We start from the raw sequence: 25147 nt of genomic DNA, 5'->3' as shown, positions 1-25147 counted from the left end.
TAATAATTAATACATTATTGCTGTGCATACAATGACACTGAAAAAGAAGAACACTTGTTTTGCAATAGACACTGAATGCTTCTGATTATCCAGCGTGGCATCCATGTAATCTCTGGTGTAAAGTGCAAGCGAGGCTTGGCAGCTTCAATGCAGATAATCTAGACCCATGTTAATCAGTATATAAACATAAATGTGCAGGCTCAAAGGTCACAGAAAGTAAGTTAAGGACAGAAAGTAAGAAAGAACCATAACCATAGGACTTCACTTTATTTATTGCATATTTTTAAACCATCAAATCTGTAGAATTATCAGCAAAATAACTTCAATGACAATGAGGCATTCAGTGATTATTGTTGTTTATCTTTTTCTCTTAATACAAGGTAAGACAAGAAATGTTTTTCTTTATATATTGCTTGGTATTTTAGTTATTCCCTGAGGAAATACACAGTAACACTTAATCCTGACAATGTAGAAAAAAAAAACGTTAGCTACACAACATGCTATTAATAAAAAAATATTATTTAAAATGATTGCATATTTATTTATTTATTTATATATAAACACATCAGTTGATTCTAAAATTGATAATTACACACAATTCAAGCGCAATTAAAATACATACAGGTTATTCATATCTACCGTGTGTAATATTTAAGTTCATTATGCAAAATAGTATATTATACAATGGAAAATATGAATATAAATCTATAAAAAATAAAGAATAAATATCTTAGCCCACTAAGAGATGAGATAGCCTTAAACTGTAATTTTTTTACCTCTTGTGTTGTTACAGGAAGTGATATATATATATATATATATATATATATTTCAAAATAAAAACCTAATTGTGCATGTTTCATTGATTTAGGTATTCTGGGGGCTCCATTTTTTTCAGAGGAAGCTACAAACCAATTTTTAAGGCTTAAAAGACAGGCATTCTCCAAACATTTTTGGGAACCAGATCCCTCAGAGGGTTCTTGGGGATCTACAGTTGCACAAGAGGTAACATTTGCTAAATATATATTTTATTTTTACTTGTTGGGATCTATTTATTTCTGTATCCTCCTGAAATTTATGAAACAAAGCATTTGATACGTATGTATTTTCTTTATTTTTATAATATATATTTTATATAAAATTATATATTAAAATGACATGTAGCAGTGCTTAAAGTGGTACTAGAGACATAGTGGAACTCTTCCCCCCATCGTCGGCACTATCTTAATAAAGGGACAGCGTGCGCCATAGACGAATGCCACAAAAAAGGGGCGTGATCTTAAAAAGTGGTCACACAATAGTATCCCGAATTCAAATTACGCCACACAGTAGCACAATCTTATTCACATTACACTGCACATGGTGCTCCTGATTCACATTACACCACATAGCAGTGTCCCTCACTCATGTTATGACACACAGTAGTGCCCCTTTTATGCAATGCCCACATTAGTGCCCTTTATACACAATGCCTACAGTAGTAATGCCCCTAATACACAATGCCCACAGTAGTAGTGCCCCTTATACAATACCCACAGCAGTAGTGCCCCTTATGCAGTGCCCCCAGTAGTGGTGCCCCTTATGCAGTGCCCACAGTGGTAGTGTCCCTTATGCAGAACCTGCAGTAGTGGTGCCCCTTATGCAGCACCCCTAGGAGTAGTGCCCCTTATGCAGTGCCCCTAGAAGTGGTACCCCTTATGCAGTGCTCTCAGTGGTAATGCCCCCATTAGTAGTGTCCCCAGTGGTAATGCCAACATTAGTAGTGCCCCCAGTAGTAATGCCACCTAGTGCCCCCAGCAGTAATGCCCCCTGTAGTAGTGCCCCCTTTTGTAATGCACCCAGTAGAAGTGCCCCTTACGCCCGCAAAAAACAGTAACACAATACTTACCTTATGCCCCTTTCCTTCGTCTGCTGCTGTCCGACTGGCCACTCCTCGGAACTATGGGAGAGACGTCATGATGTCATGACATTTCTCCCATAGTGCACACTGCGGGAGTCGGAAGCTGGAGCTCAGGGGTGGAACTCCAGCCTTCGGCTGCTGCTTACGGAAGGAGCCAGGTGCCCGCTAGTAACAACATCTCAGTGGGCGCCCGGCAACTCCCTGCAGTGCAGGGCTGACATGCCTGATTAGGTGGTTGGAGGAGGCGGAACTAGTTCCGTCTACAAATAGAACTGACGGAACGCAGTTCTGCCCCCTTCCGGCCCACTTTAACCCCTGTGTAGTAGGAGTATAAATTTATAATCATTCACATTTTAATGAGTTTTAAGCTATATGGAATCATTCTTATGACTCCCATTACCTGTTGAAAATTAAAAAGGTTATCCACACAAATAGTTAAAAAGGTATTTGAGAATCATTGCTATCACCTTCTTTGCAGCCTTCAAAAAATGTATTCATATTCAAGTGAAGTCATATGTATTTCAGATAGGTGAATAACACGGGCCACACGTAGCAATCATGTCTCTTATTCCAAGAGCAAAGCTAAAGCATCACTGTCCAAGTTGTCTATGTACGTGGAAACCTATGTGGATGACCAAATTGGATGAAATCACGTTATAGCATCCTTGGGGCCTTTTCGTGCAGCAGCAGGATGACCACAAACAATTTCAGATAATGCACATTTTCCAACACATTTAGCATTATTAATAGGATCATTATTGGGCATTGTGACATTAATCACTGTGGGCAATAATGGCTCATTTGCTCTATATCAAAGTTGCAGATTTTTGTACAGTAAGTAGCCCGATGTGTTCTGTGAACAAAAACCAGAGAGTCTACACTTAGTACAACATATAGCCACATTGACTGGGGTGGCAAGCCTAATTGAATCAACCTGTTAATATTGAAAGCAGGTAGTGTACGTATTAATCCTTAGTTTTCCTAATGAACAGTGATTAAATCTAAACTCACCTATTATTAAGTAAGGGTGTCAGAGCTCTTTGTACAGAAATTATTGATAGCAGTTTATCTATTTATTAGTATCATCATCAGTGTACATTTTAAAGAAATGCAATAATTACAATATATAGCGTATCATTTTACATCACATATTCAATTAGATGCGAAAAGTCCAGTACTTTTCGCATGCCAGACTTTTTGCCGACATCGCTGGTTTTTCATGCGAAAAGGTATCGCACGCGCCCCCGCTTATCCCCATATTCAATTAGTAATCGGCGAAAACGGGAACCGGCAAATTCAGACCTGACGAAAAGTGCTGTCAGATTTGGGGAAATCAGCCTGACACCCCCCAAAAGATGTACTGACATTGGGGAACACTATATAGATACCCCCGAATAGGTCTGCTGAAGGTATTTGGGGTACTTAAATGCTCTCAATAGCTGCTAATTAGCGTCTTTGCAGAAGTGGTGAAGAAAAGCATTTAGCAGGTTTTTTTGCAGAAAATAATTAGTCCCAGCAAATTTGGGGTATACGAAAATGGGTGCTAGCATATTTTAAAGTTGCTAAAGTGAATTTTTAAAAAATTTAAAAAATCCACCTGGCGCAACCACCTGCAAACTTAAAAACACCTGGGACATATTTGGGGACCCCCCTGGAGTCTATTTCGCTAGTTTTTAACTTTGTCCCCCAACTTTGGACTTTTTTGTCCCAAACGAAAGTACTTTTTGGGGTGATCTAAAGTATTTTTTAAACTTTTTGCCGCAGTTTTCCGAAGTTTGCACCCCAAAACGCCAATTCTGCATTAATTTTCCACACCTATTCATAGGCGAAACTTTTTCGGCGGTTCCGTTGCAAAGAGTTTCTGCACCGGCGAATAGTCTCCGGAATTGAATACAGAGGAAACTATGCGCTAGGCGAAATTACATCACTCCCGATACTTTATCGCCAAAAACGGCTTTTCGCACCTAATTGAGCATGGCCCACAGTGTTTGTGACAAGAGTTACTATTTTGTCCCAAAAAACAGGATTTATTATTGTGTTCCATTCTTTGTTTGGTCTTTTGGTTGTTTTTTTTTTTTTTTTAAATTCTTATTTTATTTTATAAGGCAAGTGAGACATGGAGGTCATTGATTAACTCTGCAAAATATTACCTGGAGCCAGCTCGTTCATCATACTATCCTTCTGCAATTGGGTAAGTTTAGTTGCCACTTTCTATAAGTCCCTCTACTTCCTTTTTCTCCCAATAATTGCTCTTTTGCTATTAATATATATATATATATATATATATATATATATATATATATATATATATATATATACATACATATATCTACAGTCAGGTCCATAAATATTGGGACATTGACAGAATTTTCAGATTTTGGCCTCTATTCACCACCACAATGGTTTTGAAATGTAACAAACAAGATGTGCTTTAACTGCAGACTTTCAGATTTAATTTGAGGGTAATTACATCCAAATCGGGTGAACGGTGTAGGAATTACAACAGTTTCAATATGTGCCTCCCACTTTTTAAGGGACCAAAAGTAATGGGACTATCAACTCAAAAGCTATTTCATGGACAGGTGTGAGCTATTCCCTCGTTATTTCATTATCAATTAAGCAGATAAAAGATCTGGAGTTGATTCTAGGTGTGACATTTGCATTTGGAATCAGTTGCTATCAACTCTCAATATGAGATCCAAAGAGCTGTCACTATCAGTGAAGCAAGCCATCATTAGGCTGAAAAATCAAAACAAACCCATCAGAGAGATAGCAAAAACATTAGGTGTGGCCAAATCAACTGTTTGGAACATTCTTAAAAAGAAAGAACACACGGGAGAGCTCAGCAACACCAAAAGACCCGGAAGACCACGGAAAACAACTGTGGTGGATGACAGAAGAATTATTTCCCTGGTGAAGAAAAACCCCTTCACAACAGTTGGCCAAATGGTTTTTAGAACCAGAACAGGCTTTATAAAGCCCGGGGCTGGTTATGCTTTTGGGGAGGGGTGCACGTTTTTTTTTGTTAAATTACATTTTTTTTTACATAAGTACACACAGAAACATGTACATATCTCATGGATATGTGAATGTTTCTGTGTTAATCTGACCTGCTCAGGATATACTCGCTAGCCTGAAGCAGGTCTATTATTCTGGGACTTTTGGTAATCTTTTTTTTGCGAGTCTGAAACAGACACTCTATTACATTGGGCGAGTTGATTGTTTTCAATGTGAAAACATCTGGATGCGAGTTTGAGAATGGGGAGTTTTAGTAACTCTGAGAAATGCGAGTTTTAGTGAACAGACACCCTATTACATTGGAGAGTTGTGAAAAATTGCGAGTTTAGCACCAAACTCGCAATTTACCAAGACAGACACCCTATTACATTTAGCCCTATAAATTGTTGTATACTATTTTGTGCTATATGGTGCATTGTAAGCATATCTCCCAATCAGTGACGGAACTAGTGAGTGATTGGCCCAGATGGAAAAAACTTAAGCTGGGTACACACTAAACGGCGTGTGTACCCAGTGATACGAGTGATGACCCCCCCCGTCCTCCCATCGACAGACCGACATATTGTACACATTAGACGATCCAGTGCCCGACCGCCCTATATGTTGGCCCCTGCCGCTTCCAGCAGCATGGGGTCGTCAGCCGCATCATCAGGTTGAGCTACATGTAGGGGCATCCTGATCATGCAACTGACGACCTCTTGGGGGCGCGCACTGCCCGACATAGTGGCTACACACTGCTCGATTTGAACGATTTGTCGTTCTGATCTGTGATAATCGGGGAAATCGTTCAAAATATTGCTAAGTGTGTACCCAGCTTTACAGTCGTTTGGTAAATACATTCCAATGATAAAGAAAGCTATTCTAGCTGAAACCTCCATATGCTTTTACTAAGTACAGTACATATGTGCACTATACCTGAAGATATAAGTTTTATACTGATCGTCAGAGGCAAATGCAAGGGGGGTTTCTGTCTGCCTGGAAACCCCCCTCCCCAGCCCACACCATGACCACAATAGAAATAGTAATATAATAGAATTTTACTAGTGCTGCAGGTTCTTCTCAGTATCATAAATGAAATAATTAGCACCACCTGTGGATCTTTTAACATGTATCAGCCAGTGACAAATAACCTGTGGACCAACTAGGAGATCTGGAAAACATGCACTGTTAGGGATGCACTGCTATAGAGCCCAATATGTAGATATATGTCCAGGGCAGTGCTAGGTTCTTCTGCTGCTCCTCCAGGCTCCTGGACTTGCTCCAATAGTCTGGGATTGTGCCCACATCTAAAATAAAAACACTCAGCTCTGGCAGGATGGCCCTACTGCCGCATATAATTGCTTACTGTGATAGCTGGTCCTGTATATGCTGGGATTATGATACACAATACACTTTGTATGACGCATACTAAAGCTGGTTAAGTACTATTTCTGCTCTTTTCATGGTCTGGCCACACTCACTCTAAAATCAAGCATTTGCAAATCCCCTTCTAGAAATCCTGTGTTTGCCACTGATCGTATATCTCTATTCCCCCTGTTCCTGGATGATTTGCATAATGTTTTGTATTGTGCTCCCCCTATCACACCTGTATGTTTGAAAGGGGTGATAAAGAACATAACACAGGACATGGTATGTCATGTGTTGAGTGTTACAGTATATCCCCATCCTAAACAGTGTGTCCTGTATTGTGCTCTTCCACTCTCCTGTAGCATGCACCCACCCAATTTGTGTTGCCCCCCCCCCATCTGTATAGTTTATATTGTGGTCCCTCCTCCTGGAGTCTCCATCCTATCCAGTGGATCTTACCTCCTTTTGCCCTATTGTGCTCCTCCAGTCCCCTGCATCTGCTCCAGCCTGCTGACACTCTGTAGTGCTCGTTCCTCCAGTCTTCTTGCTTTGTTCGGCAGCATAACAATTCTTTAGAATGTAAGCTTCCATGAGCAGGGCCCTCTTTACTCAGGTGTTTCTCCTTCCCTTACTAATACTATAATTTACTCCTAACTCCCCACAACTGCACCTAACACTTGGAAAGTTGTGATTATGGGCTCTATTTACTACAATCCGCATATTGAATGCGGATTGTAGTGTGATATTACCGAGTGAATTCGCATTGCGAATTCAGGCAATATCACAGGGATTTACAGAGCTTGTGATAAAGCTCTGTCCCTGCGGATCCCATCCGCACTGTAGTCGCGGTATTTTCGGAAAAAATACCGCGACTAAGGGCCTGCGCATGCGCCGACCCACCGTCGCTGCTACCCCCACCGACACTAAGCCCTGCCCCCCACGATCACGGACCCTCACGCCCCCCCCCTCCCTCCCGCGCCCCCCCCTCCCTTCATTACACTTACCTGCATCTTCCTGGCCTCCGGTGATCTTCTCCGGGCTTCCCGATCAGGTGATCTCCCATACTGCACTGGGGCCCGATCACCTGATGACCGGGCAGCAGTGCACTGTGGGAGACCAGCTGACCAGAGAGGAGCCATCACCGGAGGCCCAATCACCGGTCCCTGGAGTCAGGTAAGGAAAAAAAATATTTCATTTTTTTTTTTCTTTTTTTTACAGCAATCAGCTTGCGGTCTGTTTAGACCACACAGCTGATTACTGGTACTGGCTCCCGCCTCTGCGTTCCCCGTTAGAGCAGAGTGGGAGCCCGGTAACCGGGGGAGACCCTGGATAACGCCACCTCCAGGTGGCGTTATTATCACAGGGCTTCCCCCGGTATTTTTTTACAATTTATTTTTAGTAACTATGGATGGATCACATTTTCTATTACAATTATGGGAAATGCGATCTGCTTTACTAAAAATTAGGGGTGTGCACCGGCCACTTTTCGTGTTTTGTGTTTTGGTTTTTGATCTGGATCTTTCTTCGTGTTTTGGATCTGGATTGGTTTTGCCAAAACCACCCTTCCGTGTTTTGGGTTCTGGGTTTTGTGTTTTGGATCTGTATTTTATTAAAAAAAAGCATAAAAACAGCTAAAATCACAGAATTTGTGGGTTTTTCTGCTCCTATGCTATTATTAACCTCAATAACCTTAATTTCCACTCATTTCCAGTCTATTCTGAACACCTCACACTTCACAATAGTGTTTTTATATCAAAAAGGTTGCACCGAGGTAGCTGGATGACTATGCTAAGAGATACGAGTGGGCGGCACAAACACGTGGTCCATCTAGGAGTGACACTGCAGTGGCAGACAGGATGGCAGTTTGAAAAACTAGGCCCCAAACAGTACATAATTCAAAGAAAAAAAAGAGGTGCAAGATGGAATTGTCCTTGGGCCCTCCCACCCACCCTTATGTTGTATAAACAGGACATGCACACTTTAACAAACCAAACATTTCAGCGCCAGGGTCTGCCACACGACTGTGGCTGAAATGATTGGTTCGTTTGGGCCCCCACAAAACAAGCTGGCAATTAATCTGTCCCTGCACAAACTGGCTCTACGGAGGCAAGATGTCGTCCTCATCCTCCTCATCCACCGATTCCTCACCCTCTTCAGTGTTGTGTACATCCTCATCCTCACAGAGTATTAATTCGTCCCCGCTGGAATCCAAAACCACAGGTCCCTCTGTACGTTCAGGAGGCTGGTCTCCCTGGAAGAGTTGATAATTCATTTTATGAACATCATCTTCTCCACATTTTGTGGAAGCAACCTCCTACGCCTTTCGCTGACAAGGTTCCCGGCTGCACTAAACACTCTTTCGGAGTACACACTGGAGGGGGGGCAACTCAGGTAAAATAGAGCCAGTTTGTACAGTGACCTCCAAATTTCTTCTTTTTCCTGCCAGCACAGGTACGGACTGTCTGACATGCCTACTTGGATGTTGTCACCGATGTAATCCTTTAACAGACAGACACACGCTTGTCACTGCTGCTTTAAGGATGCAGGTGCAGCTACAGCCCACACATTTCACAAAGACAGAAAAAAAAAAGAATTTTTTTATTGTTTGTGGAGCGCACTTTGAGGGTTACACCACCCTTTAACAGACAGACGCACGCTTGTCGCTGCTGCTTTAAGGATGCATGTGCGGCTACATCCCACACATTTTACAAAGACAGAAAAAAAAAGAAGAATATTTTTATTGTTTGTGTAGCACACTTTGAGGGTGTCACCACCCTTTAACAGACAGACGCACGCTTGTCGCTGCTGCTTTAAGGATGCAGGTGCGGCTACAGCCCACACATTTCACAAAGACAGAAAAAAAAGAAGAATATTTTTATTGTTTGTGGAGCGCACTTTGAGGGTTACACCACCCTTTAACAGACAGACGCACGCTTGTCGCTGCTGCTTTGAGGATGCAGGTGGAATCTAGACGGGATTTGGAACCGGGGACACACTACCTCCATCAATTGTCTAAATCCCACTGCACTAATGGCGGATACCGGACGCACGTCTAACACCAACATATCAGTCAAGGCCTCAGTTATACGTTTTGCTTCAGGATGACTGCTGTCGTACTTCATCCTCATCGCTAGGGACTGTTGGAGGGTCAATTGTTTAGTAAAAGTAGTGGTGTTCCTACTTCCTCTCTGGGATGATGAACAACTCCCAGCAGCAGCAATAGGACTAGGAGGAAGTGGTTCTTGATCTTTCCCTATTTTATTTTTATCGGAGAAAGTTTGGTCCTCCATTTATGTTATATTGATATATACATGCGGCTAAGGCGCACACAAACACAGAAAATATTTTTTTATTTTTGCTGGAGAGTAGTGCACTTGTGGGTTACACCACCCTTTAAGAAATGAGCCAGCCGGCTCTTTACTTTGGGGGTTACAGCACCCTTTAACGGTCAAGCCAGCCGGCCCTTTACTTATGACACAGGCGCACACTTGGCGCTGCTCTTTTGTTGATGCACGTGCGGCTACTGCGCACACAATTCACAAACACAGAAAATATTTTTTTATTTGGTGTGGACTGGAGTGTACTTTGGGGGTTACAGCACCCTTTAACGGTCAAGCCAGCCGGCCCTTTACTTATGACACAGGCGCAGGCTTGGCACTACTTTGTTGATGCACGTGCGGCTACTGCGCACACAATTCACAAACACAGAAAATATTTTTTTATTTGGTTTGGAGTGTACTTTGGGGGTTACAGCACCCTTTAACGGTCAAGCCAGCCGGCCCTTTACTTATGACACAGGCGCAGGCTTGGCACTACTTTGTTGATGCACGTGCGGCTACTGCGCACACAATTCACAAACACAGAAAATATTTTTTTATTTGGTTTGGAGTGTACTTTGGGGGTTACAGCACCCTTTAACGGTCAAGCCAGCCGGCCCTTTACTTATGACACAGGCGCACGCTTGGCACTACTTTGTTGATGCACGTGCGGCTACTGCGCACACAATTCACAAACACAGAAAAAAATAATTTTTTTAGCACTTGGAGGGAGCACCCCTGATGGACAGAGCACCCCCTGGACAACACTACAGCACCCCTTTAGGACTGGGACACTGCACAGGACTTTGGAGTGGACACAGCCCCAATGGAGAACTGACTGCACAACACAGTCCAGCCAGCCCCTATGGACTTTGAAGTAGTGGACACAGCCCCATTTATAACAGCAGCACAGCACAACACAGCCAGCCCCTATGGACTTTGAAGTAGTGGACACAGCCCCTATGGACAACAGCAGCACAGCGCAGCACAGCACAGCACAACACTACTCTGCACTACACTACACAGCCCAGCCAGCCCTAACTCCCACCCTCCCTCTTCACTGTCCACAGCCGAGTGAGAAAATGGCGCCGACGCGGGTACCTTATATAGGATCCAAAACCTGCGAGACCCGGAAGGTGGGATGATGACTTTTGCCTCGATTTCAGATCTGAGTCAGGCAGGAAAAGTCGAGCCTGACTCGGATCTGCCTCGGATCGGGGGGGCTCGGGGGGGTTCGGATTTCAGAAATCCGAACCCGCACACCCCTACTAAAAATAAGTGATAATTAGGGGTTGGAGTAGAATTTTACTAATTCTACTCCAATTGTCCTGTAATAACTACAGGTGAAACTAAAATAATGTGAAAAGGGTGTGAAAACACCCTTTTTCACTTTATTTTAGTAAAAATAATGTTAATAAATAGAGCCCTATGTGTTAACTGGTTAAAGCTTGTCAAAACCAATTACTATACTGTTCATGAACTTAGATTTACCTACAAAATGAAACTGTGAAAGTTGTCCATAAGCTATTCTTATACTTCATCCTGTATTCTTTAAGATAATGGTTACATGTAACACGTGGCCATTTTTATTCTTTCAATATTTTTAATTAGTCACCAATATACGACCCTAAATACCCAATATGCCTATTGACAAATCTCAACATTACATCTCTGAAAGCTAGAAATATAGGGGTCTTACAATGTATTTGAGCTAAAATGGGCAAGCAACAATTGCAGTCATAATATGTGCTCTCAATGAGTTAAACCCAAAAAATATATTTGACAGATAATTTCAGAAATAGCTTTAGTCATTAAAAGGAAGCCCAGTATTTTAAATACTTCATATGCCATTTTAATTATTTGCCTTGTTGGAAAATCTAAATTATTTACGAGAGTTATCAGTTCCTATGAGCTAAGTGCATAAAATATGTAGATGCTATTTAATTTTCCTTCAGAACTTCCACATGCAGTTTCACTTTGATTCAAAGTATATGCCTTACTCAGTAATGATAAATAAGGAATTTAAATATACAATTAATTAAAAAGAAATTTTTTAAAAAATATTGTCACAAAAACATGTCTGTATTTACTTTATTTCATTTAAAACAATGACAGTAATTATCTAATTATTATTCATGTGTATATGACTCTTTTAAGTCAAGTAGGTTTTTTGGTCAATAACATTATTACATTATTTATATGGCGTCACAAGGGTTCATTAGCACCAAATATAGCAATAAAATGTATGTCAAATTGCACAGATATAAACAAGTTACAACAGTTACAGTGCCCAAATTACATGATTATCTAGAATACAAAGGGGGGAGGGCTCTGCTCATGAAAGCTTACAGTCTAGTCAAATTACATGTTGAAAATTATGTTCAAATAGCAAAATATATACACTCTGCAATGTAAACTGTATTGGTAAACAGTATATAGTAAGCAACTGCAACAGTGAAATTTAATTATTCGTTTGTGGAATGTAAATATAACTCCCATCTATGGTTGCAATCCATATTCTAATGAACTCTGTAACAGATGCTCATTTTGAATATAAATGAAGAGAATTGATAATAAATTGCAGAATAAAAATGCTCAATTTCATTCAGAAAGCTGCCATGTAGTGTGACATGATAGACATTTTTGAATACACCCATAATACGTGATAGAATTACATTATCACAAAAAAGTTATTGAATGGTAATTTTAATCTACGAAATAAATTAATAAATGTTTATTACCAGCTGAGCCCAGTGTTATGTACTAGGAAGGGTTAATATTAGGGCATCTCCCTGTTTATCAAATGTGGCTAACTAGTTCTGAAGATATCTTATAAACAGTGGAGCCAGAAATATACATATATTAAGCGTATAAAGCTGCTATGTGCAGACTAGTATTACATGTTGCTAATGCAGAAATGTCTTTGATTACACGTGCCACAATGCTGGATCCTTGCTGTTATTTGCTTGAATGCACAATAATTTGTCATGCTATCCCATTACTCACAGAGCACAATTAGAGATGAAAAGCTTATCTTGTCAGAAGAGATGGGTGTGGGATGCTGGCGGTCAGAATCTCGAAGCCAGCATCCCAACAGGGTTAGGATACCGACAACTGTTGTTAGGTATCCTAACCCTCACCCTCACCCTACCCTAACACTCCCCACCACCAGTGCTTGAACCTAACCTCCCCCCCACTGACCCTACTTAACCGCCCTCTCCCCGCACCCTAAACCTAACCCTCCCCCCTTAGTGTATAACCCTCCTCCTAGGGATTCCAGTAGCCGAGATGCCGGCACTGGGATTCTGACAGGTGACGGGATTTCGACGTCCTCATTCAGACCGCCAGAATCCCCACGGTTGGGATATTGACCACATCCCTGTCAGAATTTGATGCAATTAATCAGTGGGAAAGTTATTAAACGGTAGTTTATGAAAACCACTGAAAAAATGAACGTTTGGAAACCATTTGTATTAGAAATCGCTGCACCCATTTATCAATAGTAAAGAATAGAAACTACAGTTTTCAAACTGGCAAAAATCTGCCAAAAACTCCCAACAAACAAAAGAGGTGATTGTGACAGATGAGATGGCTGAAATCTCATCTGTACTTGAGCCATCTGGCCAATCAAGAAGACTCCCAATATACTTTTAGTCATGGAAAAAATGTATTCTTGAAGGAGTAACATCTCCTCAATGCGAGCAGTGGAATCCTGGGTGCCCACTGCGAGGGAGACAGGACAGTCTTGGTAGAGGAGGACCAGTCACTGGGGTGAGTATGGGAGCGGGGTGGGGGTCGGTGGAATAAAGCGTTGTGGAGGGAAAGCTGTTGGTTGGGATGTACAAGGGCAGAGCCATGGTGGGGTGGGGCCAGATAGATAGGGGACAGAGACTGAGGTGGAAGGAAGTAAATGTTCATGCATGATTAGCTTTGTATCATTTGAAATTTTTCTGCTTTAAAAGATGTTTAGGAATTCTTTGACCTCACTCATAATATTGTATTTTGTTTTACAATAAACCAGTGGATCTCAAACTTGGTCTTCAGGACCCCACACAGGTCACGTTTTCCAAGTCACCCAGCAGGTGCACAGGTGTATTCATAACTTACTGACACACTGTAATAGATTCACAGGTGGAACTAATTATTTAACTTGTGATTCTGTGAGGAGAATAACTATCAGATATGTGTACATATGGACATTTTGGTCTGATGTGGGACCCTCATTATGCATATCTATATGAAGTGGAATGAAATTGATTTCTACATGACTGCTATATATTTGTGATCATGCTTCAACTCCCTACCTGATTTGAACATAGGAATACTTAAATCTTGTGTTCCTTGATGGTGGACAAGGATGGAGTGAAATGCAACCATATCCATAAGATTCTCAAATACCATCTGACATGTCAAGTATTTGTTCTGGAGGGACAGGAGAAGATTTTTGTAGCCAAGGGTCTGATTCATGTAGCATGCAAACCCAATGGTTTGCATATTACTCCGATTGTGAGAGACCTGTGCATGCACAGGATTAGTACTGCACATGTGCAGGTCTCCCTCTGCGAGATTGCTGGCAGTTCCTCAAAGCCGCAGCTTGAGTGACATGCTGTGGTGTTTGGGGGTAGCGACTAGGACCATTCTACAAAATCGAGGCGTTGCCCCCATTTTGTAGGCGTGGCCAGGGCAGGATCTGTGCATTCTACCGCAGACTTCCTGGCCTTGTATACGAAGCTGCGAGGGACAATCTGAGTAACCTCAGATTGCCGATGATCTCGCATCCCGCCACTCATCACATGCATGCCGGCATCAACAACGCCGGTATGCATGAAGATTTGCAAGTAAAATCACAAAGGACAGCTTTCCAGATAAGAGCTATCCTATTCGGGATTATGATCCAGAAGTCCCTCTACGCATACGTCATATGATGCATGTGCCATGGGGGGTGCTGGGAGAGATCCAATTAGATCCCTTCCAGTTAGGAATTTGAAAAGAAGCCCATAGGCCTCTATTGGGCAACGCCATTTGAAGATAGCATTGCCCACTGGGTCCAAGTTGTGGAAAGTTTTGCTCTCCGAAACTTGGTGCATATAAGAAATCCGGTCTAACCTCCAAATTATTGATGATAGTGCATCCCACCCAAGGTCACACTCTCTTCCACAACAAGCTTCAGGGCTTGAAACAAAATACCTTATCACTGAAAGACACTGTCATCCATTGGCATCCTAAATAAAACATACGATGCATTCCGCCACTCTTCGCATGCATGCCTTGTTAGTTACGACGGTATGCATGAAGAAAATCACAAAGGACACCTCTGTTGGTAAGAGCTGACCTTTGTGAGTGAGGAACTTCTGGGTCTGTGACCTAGAAGTCTCTGGTGTCCTTGTGCAGATTCGCAGAAGGACACGCACGCCATGAGGGGTGCTGGAAGGGATCCAATTGGATCCCTCTCACATCTCTTTGCAATTAGAAGCCCAAAGACTTCTACAGGATAACAAAGCCACAGAATGCATCGTGTCCGGGCTTTGGTGCATATGAGAAATGGGGTTTTCTGGCTTCTCTTTCTCTGCAGCATCCCGCCCCTTATCTGGCTCTGCTGCATCCCGCCCCTTATATGGCTCTGCTGCATCCCGCCTCTTATCTGGCTCTGCTGCATCTCTCCCCTTATCTGGCTCTTCTGCATTCCGCCCCTTATCTGTCTCTTCTGCATCCCGCCCCTTATCTTGCTCTGCTGCATCCCGCCCCTTATCTGGCTCTGCTGCATCTCTCCCCTTATCTGGCTCTTCTGCATTCCACCCCTTATCTGTCTCTTCTGCATCCCGCCCCTTATCTGGCTCTGCTGCATCCCGCCCCTTATCTGGCTCTTCTGCATCCCGCCCCTTATCTGGCTCTGCTGCATCCCGCCCCTTATCTGGCTCTGCTGCAACCCGCCCCTTATCTGGCTCTTCTGCATTCCGCCCCTTATCTGGCTCTGCTGCATCCCGCCCCTTATCTTGCTCTGCTGCATCCCGCCCCTTATCTGGCTCTTCTGCATTCCGCCCCTTATCTGGCTCTTCTGCATCCCGCCCCTTATCTGGCTCTGCTGCATCCCGCCCCTTATCTGGCTCTGCTGCATCTCTCCCCTTATCTGGCTCTTCTGCATTCCGCCCCTTATCTGTCTCTTCTGCATCCCGCCCCTTATCTGGCTCTGCTGCATCCCGCCCCTTATCTGGCTCTGCTGCATCCCGCCCCTTATCTGGCTCTGCTGCATCCCACCCCTTATCTGGCTCTTCTGCATCCCGCCCCTTATCTGGCTCTGCTGCATCCCGCCCCTTATCTTGCTCTGCTGCATCCCGCCCCTTATCTGGCTCTTCTGCATTCCTCCCCTTATCTGGCTCTTCTGCATCCCGCCCCTTATCTGGCTCTTCTGCATCCCGCCCCTTATCTGGCTCTTCTGCATCCCGCCCCTTATCTGGCTCTTCTGCATTCCACCCCTTATCTGGCTCTTCTGCATCCCGCCCCTTATCTGGCTCTGCTGCATCCCACCCCTTATCTGGCTCTTCTGCATCCCGCCCCTTATCTGGCTCTTCTGCATCCCCCCCCTTATCTGGCTCTGCTGCATCCCGCCCCTTATCTGGCTCTTCTGCATTCCACCCCTTATCTGGCTCTTCTGCATCCCGACCCTTATCTGGCTCTGCGGCATCCCGCCCCTTATCTGGCTCTTCTGCATTCCACCCCTTATCTGGCTCTTCTGCATCCCGCCCCTTATCTGGCTCTTCTGCATCCCGCCCCTTTTCTGGCTCTTCTGCATCCCGCCCCTTATCTGGCTCTGCTGCATCCCGCCCCTTATCTGTCTCTTCTGCATTCCGCCCCTTATCTGGCTCCGCTGCATCCCGCCCCTTATCTGGCTCTTCTGCATTCCGCCCCTTATCTGGCTCTGCTGCATCCCGCCCCTTATCTGGCTCTTCTGCATCCTGCCCCTTATCTGGCTCTGCTGCATCCCGCCCCTTATCTGGCTCTGCTGCATCCCACCCCTTATCTGGCTCTGCTGCATCCCGCCCCTTATCTGGCTCTGCTGCATCCCGCCCCTTATCTGGCTCTTCTGCATCCCGCCCCTTATCTGGCTCTTCTGCATCCTGCCCCTTATCTGGCTCTGCTGCATCCCGCCCCTTATCTGGCTCTGCTGCATCCCGCCCCTTATCTGGCTCTTCTGCATCCCGCCCCTTATCTGGCTCTGCTGCATCCCGCCCCTTATCTGGCTCTTCTGCATCCCGCCCCTTATCTGGCTCTTCTGCATCCCGCCCCTTATCTGGCTCTTCTGCATTCCGCCCCTTATCTGGCTCTGCTGCATCCCGCCCCTTATCTGGCTCTTCTGCATCCCGCCCCTTATCTGGCTCTGCTGCATCCCGCCCCTTATCTGGCTTTTCTGCATTCCGCCCCTTATCTGGCTCTCATGCATCCCGCCCCTTATCTGGCTCTCATGCATCCCGCCCCTTATCTGGCTCTTCTGCATCCCGCCCCTTATCTGGCTCTGCTGCATCCCGCCCCTTATCTGGCTCTTCTGCGGCATCCCGCCCCTTATCTGCTCTGCTGCATCCCGCCCCTTATCTTGCTCTGCTGCATCCCGCCCCTTATCTGGCTCTTCTGCATTCCGCCCCTTATCTGGTTCTGCTGCATCCCGCCCCTTGTCTGGCTCTGCTGCATCCCGCCCCTTATCTGGCTCTGCTGCATCCCGCCCCTTATCTGGCTCTTCTGCATTCCGCCCCTTATCTGGCTCTTCTGCATCCTGCCCCTTATCTGGCTCTTCTGCATCCTGCCCCTTATCTGGCTCTTCTGCATTCCACCCCTTATCTGGCTCTGCTGCATCCCGCCCCTTATCTGGCTCTGCTGCATCCCGCCCCTTATCTGGCTCTTCTGCATTCCGCCCCTTATCTGGCTCTTCTGCATCCTGCCCCTTATCTGGCTCTTCTGCATCCTGCCCCTTATCTGCTCTGCTGCATCCCGCCCCTTAAAGCCATTTTGTGCTTTACAGGAGAACATTCTAGAAAGACTACATGTAATAAAGGTATACAACTTACTGTATAAATATAAGAACAGAAAAGTGCACTTTTAAACGACTTTGTTTCTGTAATTAATAAAGCCATCTAAATTCTACATTGTACTTTGTCTGTAGGAACCAACTGAGAGTTTACATCAGTGTGCTCTGGCCTTGGGAATCCAACGAACTGGATGAAGCATACACACAAAATTAAAGTATATGTATATGTAATTAATTGTTCATTATGTTTAATTGAGCAGTTCTTAGTGTGGTAAGTTATAATAAACAATATTATTGTGATATAATTAGTACAAATGTATGTAATGCATAATAATTGATTTATATATACTGCACACTGCCCTGTTTCAGTACCTGGGAGTATTCAGCCACCACCTTCCCTTCCTTATCCTTTCAACACTTATGGGCCTATTTATCAAATAATATTTGTGGGATATTCTCTGAACACAGCCATTTTCAGAGGATACCAGCAAATATTAAGTGCTCCCAGATGTACTATGGACTGGAGGAATAGCGATGATAGCTGCTGCGGTCCCTACATTTTCAACAGCAGCCACTGTCAGATTTACCAAGCTCCGGAATGCAAAGTATTCTGGAGCTTGGCCCGGTAGGATAACGCCATCTCCAGATGGCATTGTCCTATAGTAGCCTATGAGCTACTAACTTACTTATTTTATTGTAGTCTTCGGCTCCCTCTCCATCTCCACCAGGTGACACATGCAACGTTATACCATCACACTGCTTCCAGCTCTTCATCAGGAGAAGCCTTATCAGAGCCTGTCTCCTGGCAAGAGAACAATGGTAAATTCACTTTGCGAGTTTATCCAAAATATATTTATCATGAAAAATGCAAATTGTGATAAATATGCCCCTTATTCTCAGTTTCGCTAACAATCATGTTCTCTTCCCTCTCTTATACTACTTTTATACATAAATTCTGGGTCTGACCCGGAGGATGGAACAGGGAATTTAGCCGGCGCCGACCCAGGATATTCCCGAGTCGGCGGCGTTCACACCGGAGCTGGGTCTGCAGAGACCCGGCTTTTCCGGAGTTGAAGCGGACACTTGGAGATGATGTAATCTCCAAGCACCACTGAAGCCGGCCAATCAGGCGGCATGCGGCATAATCTAGGTCATCGTGACTCGGATCGCGCCGTTTACACTGCATGCTTTCACAGGTTATTCCCATGTAAAACCCTGCAAGTTACCTGGGTTGGATTGCTGAGTCACTCCACCCGGGAATCCAACCCAGTCCCCTTTTACACCAAGAAGCTACTCGGGTTAACCCTGCAGTAACCCAGGTTTTAGCTCTGGTGTAAAAGGGGTATATACTTATCTATAGTTAAGCCTCCCTTTAGCAGAACAGATTTGTGTGTTTTATAGATGATTACTGGGTGCAGGAGATGGTGATTACCTGGGAACAGATCTTACCTTAAAAGGGAACACTGTACACATTGGGGCTAATTAAAAGTAAGTCAAACGAGTGCGATTTCGCAGTTTGGTAAAACTATGTTGTACTGTAGTGGGGAAGACAGATTTAGCTAAATTCTTAATTGTTGTGTGGAAATAAACCTGCCTGTTATTGTGTACTACATGCAAAAGAGGGCAGAATTTGTCCTAAATGCAAAAGAAAACTGCAATTGCACCGCTTGTATGGCAACATGGTTTCTCCAGTTGCAATTTTGCCCCCTTTGGACATGGTGCAGAGCTGGAAATAAATGGATGTATGTTGCTCCAAATAAATGTGCGTGGAAATAATGGGTATGTTTGCTGGTATGCAGAGCTGTGCGCAGCTGAAGATGGACCTGACCCTAACTGCACAACTGGTTTGCTCATAGTAATCAGCAGCAGCAGTGCGAAAACATACAAGATACATTCTACAAACAAGCGTACTTTCACCTCTGCATAATCCCTTTTAACTGCATTTGCTCCTAGCTTTTAATGAGGTTCATTAATGAGAAATACTTAGCATCAGCACTGAGCTTTCAGAAAATTTTGAGTTTGCATGAAGAATTTTGAAGAATGTTTGACGTTTGGGGTGGTTTGTTATGTTATGGCCTTTAGAAGACAGAACACATTTAAATTGCTAGTTCTATTCGATACTCATTCATCAAATGCATTATACAGTATGTATGGTAAATAAAAAAGGAAGAAAATGACACTTGAGTTTTTATGGACCTACTGTATGAAGATTTTTCCTTCACAATTTGTGGCGAAGTATAAAAAAATTTTACCTACTGCAAGTGGCCTTAAATCCTTAAAAATGTGACATTGTTCTTATATTATTGAAATTATGTTAACCCTATACAGAAATGGATAAAATTAAAAAGCCTCACATGTGTGTTTTTACAGTTTGTTTAAAAAATTCTTTTGACACTTTTAGTTTTACATGTACACGTATAGGATCTATTATTCACAGTGTGTGATTAAGGTTTTCTAGAGACCAGTGGCGTAACTAGGGCATTTGGAGTCCATGCCAAATTTAAAAATTGAGCCCCCCCCCCTATCTGCTCACGGCAGAAAATGGGCATGGTCACAAGGGGCGTGGTCACTTCAAAATGGGGCATGTCAACATGACACATGTACCCCTTTCCAGTCACTCTGAACATTCATTTCCATTCAATGCACCTTTACCCTATACAGTCCCCTTATGGAGGCCCCTTATAGTGGTCCCTCTTATGCAGGCTAATGCAGGCCCCCAGCAGTGCCCCTTATACAGTACCCCTAATATGCAATGATCCCAGTAGAGGTCCCTCTTATGCAGGCCCCCCATAGTGCCCCTTGTACAGTACCCCCAGTATGCAATGTCCCCAGTAGTGGTGGCTCTTATGCAGGCCCCCAGTAGTGCCCCTTGTACAGTACCCCCAGTAGTGGTCCCCCTTATGCACGCCCCCTGTAGTACCCCCCATCCAGTTCCCCTTTAGTGGTCCCCCCTATCCAGTGCCCCCTGTAGTGGTCCTCCCCTTTTTTGGGAGATCCTCACCTCCCCTAAGATCCCTGGCTTGGCCTGACTGACTTGGGGTGAGAATAGTTTGGCCATGGAGACCTGGTAATAGGGTCTCCTGGCTGTGGTATTACAGCCCGGTCAGTTTGGGTCCAGTGCTGGTTTTAAATATAGAGGGACTCCTACGTAATTTTCCCCCCATATGCTTAAAACCAGCACTGGCCCTGCAGCCAGGTGCTGGTTCTTAAATTATGGTGGAACCCTACTTGTTTTGTTCCCCGCAATTTTAGGAACCAGGACTGGCTGACCAGTCCAGGGCTGGTTATGTGTTTTGGAGGTGACCCTACGTAATTTTTATTTTACATTAACACTTTACATAAAGACACATGCATAAACATACACAAATCACACTGATCTGTTTCTGCCAAACTCTCAGTAGGTGGACCCCTACACAATTTTTCCCCCATATATTTAAAACCAGCACTAGCCCTGCAGCCAGGTGCTGGTTTCTAAATTACGGTGGATCCCTACTCATTTTGTTCCCCGTAATTTTTGGAAGTAGGACCGGCTGACCAGACCAGCCCTGGTTATGGCTTTTTTTTTGGGGGGGAGGGGGGGGGCTACATCATTTTTAATAGAAATTAACCATTCTTTTACAGGTCTAACACACAAGCAGCCTTCACATATCTCACTGATATGTGCAGGCTGCCAGCTTGGGAGCAGCAATTATATGGTTGTTTTCAACTTTTAATTGATTTAATTCAGTGTAAGAGATTTCATACCAGCATATTTTCAAAGCATAGTTGGAAGCTTTTAATTTGTTATCCTTTAAAAATGTTATGAGGTGTCCAGTTTACTGTGGAAAAATGTTTTTAATATCCAAAATATGATAACAAGATTTAATGTCGTTGTCCCCAAAAAACTGAAGCAAAGGGGTAGATCTGACTAAAAAGAGCTTTTACGTGATTGCAAATGATGTGGATACAGAAGGCAGTTATCACTGATCAGTACCCTCCCATATGGTCATCTTTTCACATATATAAAATAGTGACAGTGTGTGAAGGCAGTGATAAATTATAATGTAGTGTCCTAATCACACTAAGAACAGGATTGTTTATGATCATTGATTATTATGTCATTTTTATTTTATAGACTTTAGGGTACAGACTGGAAAAAAGGGGTGGAGGGATGATACTACCTGTGTAAGACAGTTTCTCAACTTATGCAAACAAATAAGTAAAATACAGTTGTTAAGCTTACATGTTGCCTAATATAGTTTACAGGCTTGTATATGTGGTAGGACAGGAGTGTTAGATGTTCAGGTAAATACTATCTCCACCTGCAGTCATCATGTAGACAATAACTACAGTATATAGACAGTCATTAAGTCGACATCACAAACTTGAATTGTACCATTACAACATTGTTAAAATGTCAACATGCAACATGTCAACACCTCGTCGGCATGGCTAAAATGTCAACATATGACACATCTATATAGTCATAATGTCAAGAATAGAAATCTTAGGGACATGGTCAGGATTGGAATAGCGTTAGGGTTAAAGTTACGGTGAGTTGTCAACATTTGAAAATATCAATGTTATGATGCTCTGAACATGTTCTAAGACGACATTGTGTATGTCAACATTATGAACATGTCAACATGCAATCTGTCAATATGGAGTACCTGTCTACATTCTGGAGTATACATCATGATTGTTGATGTTATGCATACCAACCCCCTCCTGTCAGCTGTTGGACCCTGCCTAGGTTTTCTTGCTCTCTCTCTCTGTCTCTCTCAGCTTCCCCCTCTTTTTCTCTTCCTCCCTCTCCCCCTCTTGCTCCATTTCTGTTTCCCTATACTTCTCTCTTCCCACCTCTGTCTCTTTCTTTAAAACCCTTCTCCCCATTTCCACTTTTTCTATCCCCCTCTTTCTTTCTGTCTCGCTACACTGTTTCTCTCTTTCTTAACCCCTCCCCTGTCTTACTTTATCCCTACTCACGCTCTCCTGCCCCTTTTTGTCTGAGTCTGTGTTTCTGTCCTTCCCCTCTTCTCTCTGCTCTCTCTTGTTTTTTTAGATGTCAGTACCTTTAGCTAGGGGAAATGTTTGCTTACAGAAAATAATGTCTAAGTGTGAATTACAAATATGCCACAATCCATTGTATTGATAGTGTTATAATGGGTGGGTTGTAAGAGAAAAATTTGTTAAAAAAAAGTTTGGTCGTAACAAATAAATTGCTGGTTTAAACTAACATAAATGAATAAGTTGTACCCATCAAAGTACGTACATATATATACCCAGTGTGTGACATCTTGAATGTGAATAGTTTGTATGTGAATATGAGGTGAAATTCTAAGAAACCGTAAAACATACATTTTGGAATGGTAGTTTGTAGGCCGGGTACATACTAGATCGATATAGGCACGATTTGTTAAATTGGAATGACAAATCATGTTTATATCGTGTAGTGTGTATACACAATTGCATGCTCCTGTGCGACATATAAAATATCCTCTGGTTGGCCATGCTGCGTGGCCAATCAAAAGATATTGTGTATGAGGTGGTACAGTTTAATGAAGAATGAAAAGAGCAATTGTTTCGTTGTTCACTAAATTGCAGTGTGTACGGCAATCATGGATGATCCGGGACAAAGAGAATTCGTTCCGATTGTCGTCCCGATTTACCTTATTTTAATGTAACTGTATTAGTTCATACCAACTGTCATTTACTGTCAAATAATGTCATAATTATGAATGGACATTACACTACATTTTTCAGCAGCAAATTATTCAGAATGAGTATGATCCAAATCCCGACAGCGGCAGCCCGACAGGGGTGAAAATCCCGATCATCAAAAGGTAAGTATTCACTAATCTAATTCTACCCCCTAACCCTAACCCTCCCTTAGGGGTGCCTAACCCTAACCTCCCACCAAGTTCCTAACCCTAATCCCTCCCCTAAGTGCCTAGACCTAACCCCCCCCTTCCCCGCAGCCTAAACCTAAGTCCCCCCGGGGTCCCTAACCCTAATTCCCCCTTCCCCTAGCCTAAACCTAACCTCCCAGGGGGTGCCTAACCCTAAGTCCCCCCCGGGAGCCCCTAACCTAACCTTCCCCCCACCCGCGGCTGTCTGCGCCAGGCGCCCAACTTACCTTCGATTGGTAAACCGTGTGTCGGGCTCCTGGCATAGGTCTAATGACAGGCGTCTGGATTTCGATGCCTATCAATAGTGCCTTGCCGGGATTAGACAGTCGGGAAGCCTGGTGGTCGGGATTATGTCTGCTTCCCAATGACCCTACTGTACTAGTGAGTTTTTGGACTGTGGCAGGAAATTCACAGAAGCACAGAGATAGTGCCTTGGTCATAATCTACCCCATGGCCAATGTGCTAATGAACACACACTTCACCTACTCTGATTGGCCTGAAAGCAGTGCTCGAAGTGTGCTGGTATGTAACGGTATGACATACCGGCACTTCAAGCACAGAACATTTTTTTTTTTAAGTACGATTCATGCCTGCAGAGCTGAAATTGGAGGCGTGGCTTGAGTCTCACTCGAGCACACCCCGGAGCTCTGCTGTGCTGCTGCCCGGCCGCCGTCTCCCACTCCCCTGACTGCCTCAGTGACAAGACCCTCACCCTGTCGCCGCATTCAAGTGCGAAACTACCGAAAGTGTACTCTGCAATGGGTCCCGTGGGGAGTAAGTGGCCTGCTGTGCCCCCCCACCCGCTGGTCCTTGACTCCCGCTGCTCCTGTACGTGTAATCAGCGCAGTCCGGTAATCTATGAGGAGCTGAGACGGCTCTGCCTCCTGGTGAGTGTTAATCCTTTACTGCAGCAAGCGGTGAATCACTCGCTGCTGCTGCCACTTTGTAGTCTGTGTCCCGTAGCGCCAGACTAGCCCCGTAACCCACCGGTACATGTGTGGGGGACATCAGGCAGATCAAGTTGGTGACTGACTGCTGATTCTATACTGGCGCTGCAGAGAGCAACAGCGCCCCCGCCGCTGCATTGTCATCAGGGTCCTGGGAAGCCTACCTGACCACATCCCCTGGCTGCACATCATACAGTGCAGTAAGCTGGCTCTGGACACTGGTGACCTCCCAAAACCAAAGTTGTGAGCTATTATCCGATAACATCCCATTCCTCCCCTACTTTCTCATCCAACTCTGTTGTTTCCCCATTGTTTTTGTTTGTCACACACACTGCAGTATTGTCACCCTCTCTCCTCACCTTCTGTCTCTCCCTGTCTGTCACTTTCTGTTCATCTGCCTTTCCCAGTCACCATTTGCCTCTCCCTATCACCCTCTGCTCATCACCCTCTGACTTTCACCGTTACCCTCTGTTCATCACATTCTGCCACTGGCCATTAACCTCTGCCCATCACCCTCTGCTCTTCACCCTGTGCCTCTCTCATAACCCTCTGCTCAACACCTTCTTCTCATCACCCTCTACCTTTTGCCGTTACCCTCTTACTATCAAACTCTGCCTCTCCCCATCACCCTCTGCGTGTCACCCAATGCCTCTGCCTGTCAACCTCTGCCAGTGACCCATCTGTGGAGCATCAGAAAAGTGCTGAAATCAGATACT

The 25147-nt window shown here is 44.1% G+C and overlaps 1 protein-coding gene across 1 annotated transcript; it reads left to right on the top strand.

Annotated features, from left to right (window-relative positions):
- Positions 1-305: 305 nt before the first annotated feature.
- Positions 306-17945, top strand: CUNH3orf85 (chromosome unknown C3orf85 homolog). Its single transcript, XM_088442157.1, has 4 exons — positions 306-380; positions 869-1002; positions 4003-4088; positions 17732-17945. The coding sequence occupies exons 1-4, from the start codon at positions 326-328 to the stop codon at positions 17808-17810; spliced, it is 354 nt and encodes a 117-aa protein (XP_088298283.1). The 5' UTR covers positions 306-325; the 3' UTR covers positions 17811-17945.
- Positions 17946-25147: the final 7202 nt, after the last annotated feature.

This window comes from Taudactylus pleione, unplaced genomic scaffold, assembly GCF_031769625.1.
Source record: "Taudactylus pleione unplaced genomic scaffold, aTauple2 ptg000305l, whole genome shotgun sequence".
In the NCBI taxonomy this organism is placed as follows: domain Eukaryota; kingdom Metazoa; phylum Chordata; class Amphibia; order Anura; family Myobatrachidae; genus Taudactylus; species Taudactylus pleione.
The sequence above is the reverse complement of the archived record's forward strand: the minus strand, read 5'-3'. Positions and strand labels throughout refer to the sequence as shown.

Bases quoted from the DNA above. Each gene is read 5' to 3' on its own strand.
- CUNH3orf85 (XM_088442157.1), top strand. From the start codon at position 326: ATGACAATGAGGCATTCAGTGATTATTGTTGTTTATCTTTTTCTCTTA. The intron at 381-868 runs GTAAGACAAGAA...TCATTGATTTAG, and splicing joins TCTTTTTCTCTTAATACAAG to GTATTCTGGGGGCTCCATTT. The intron at 4,089-17,731 runs GTAAGTTTAGTT...CTTTGTCTGTAG, and splicing joins TACTATCCTTCTGCAATTGG to GAACCAACTGAGAGTTTACA.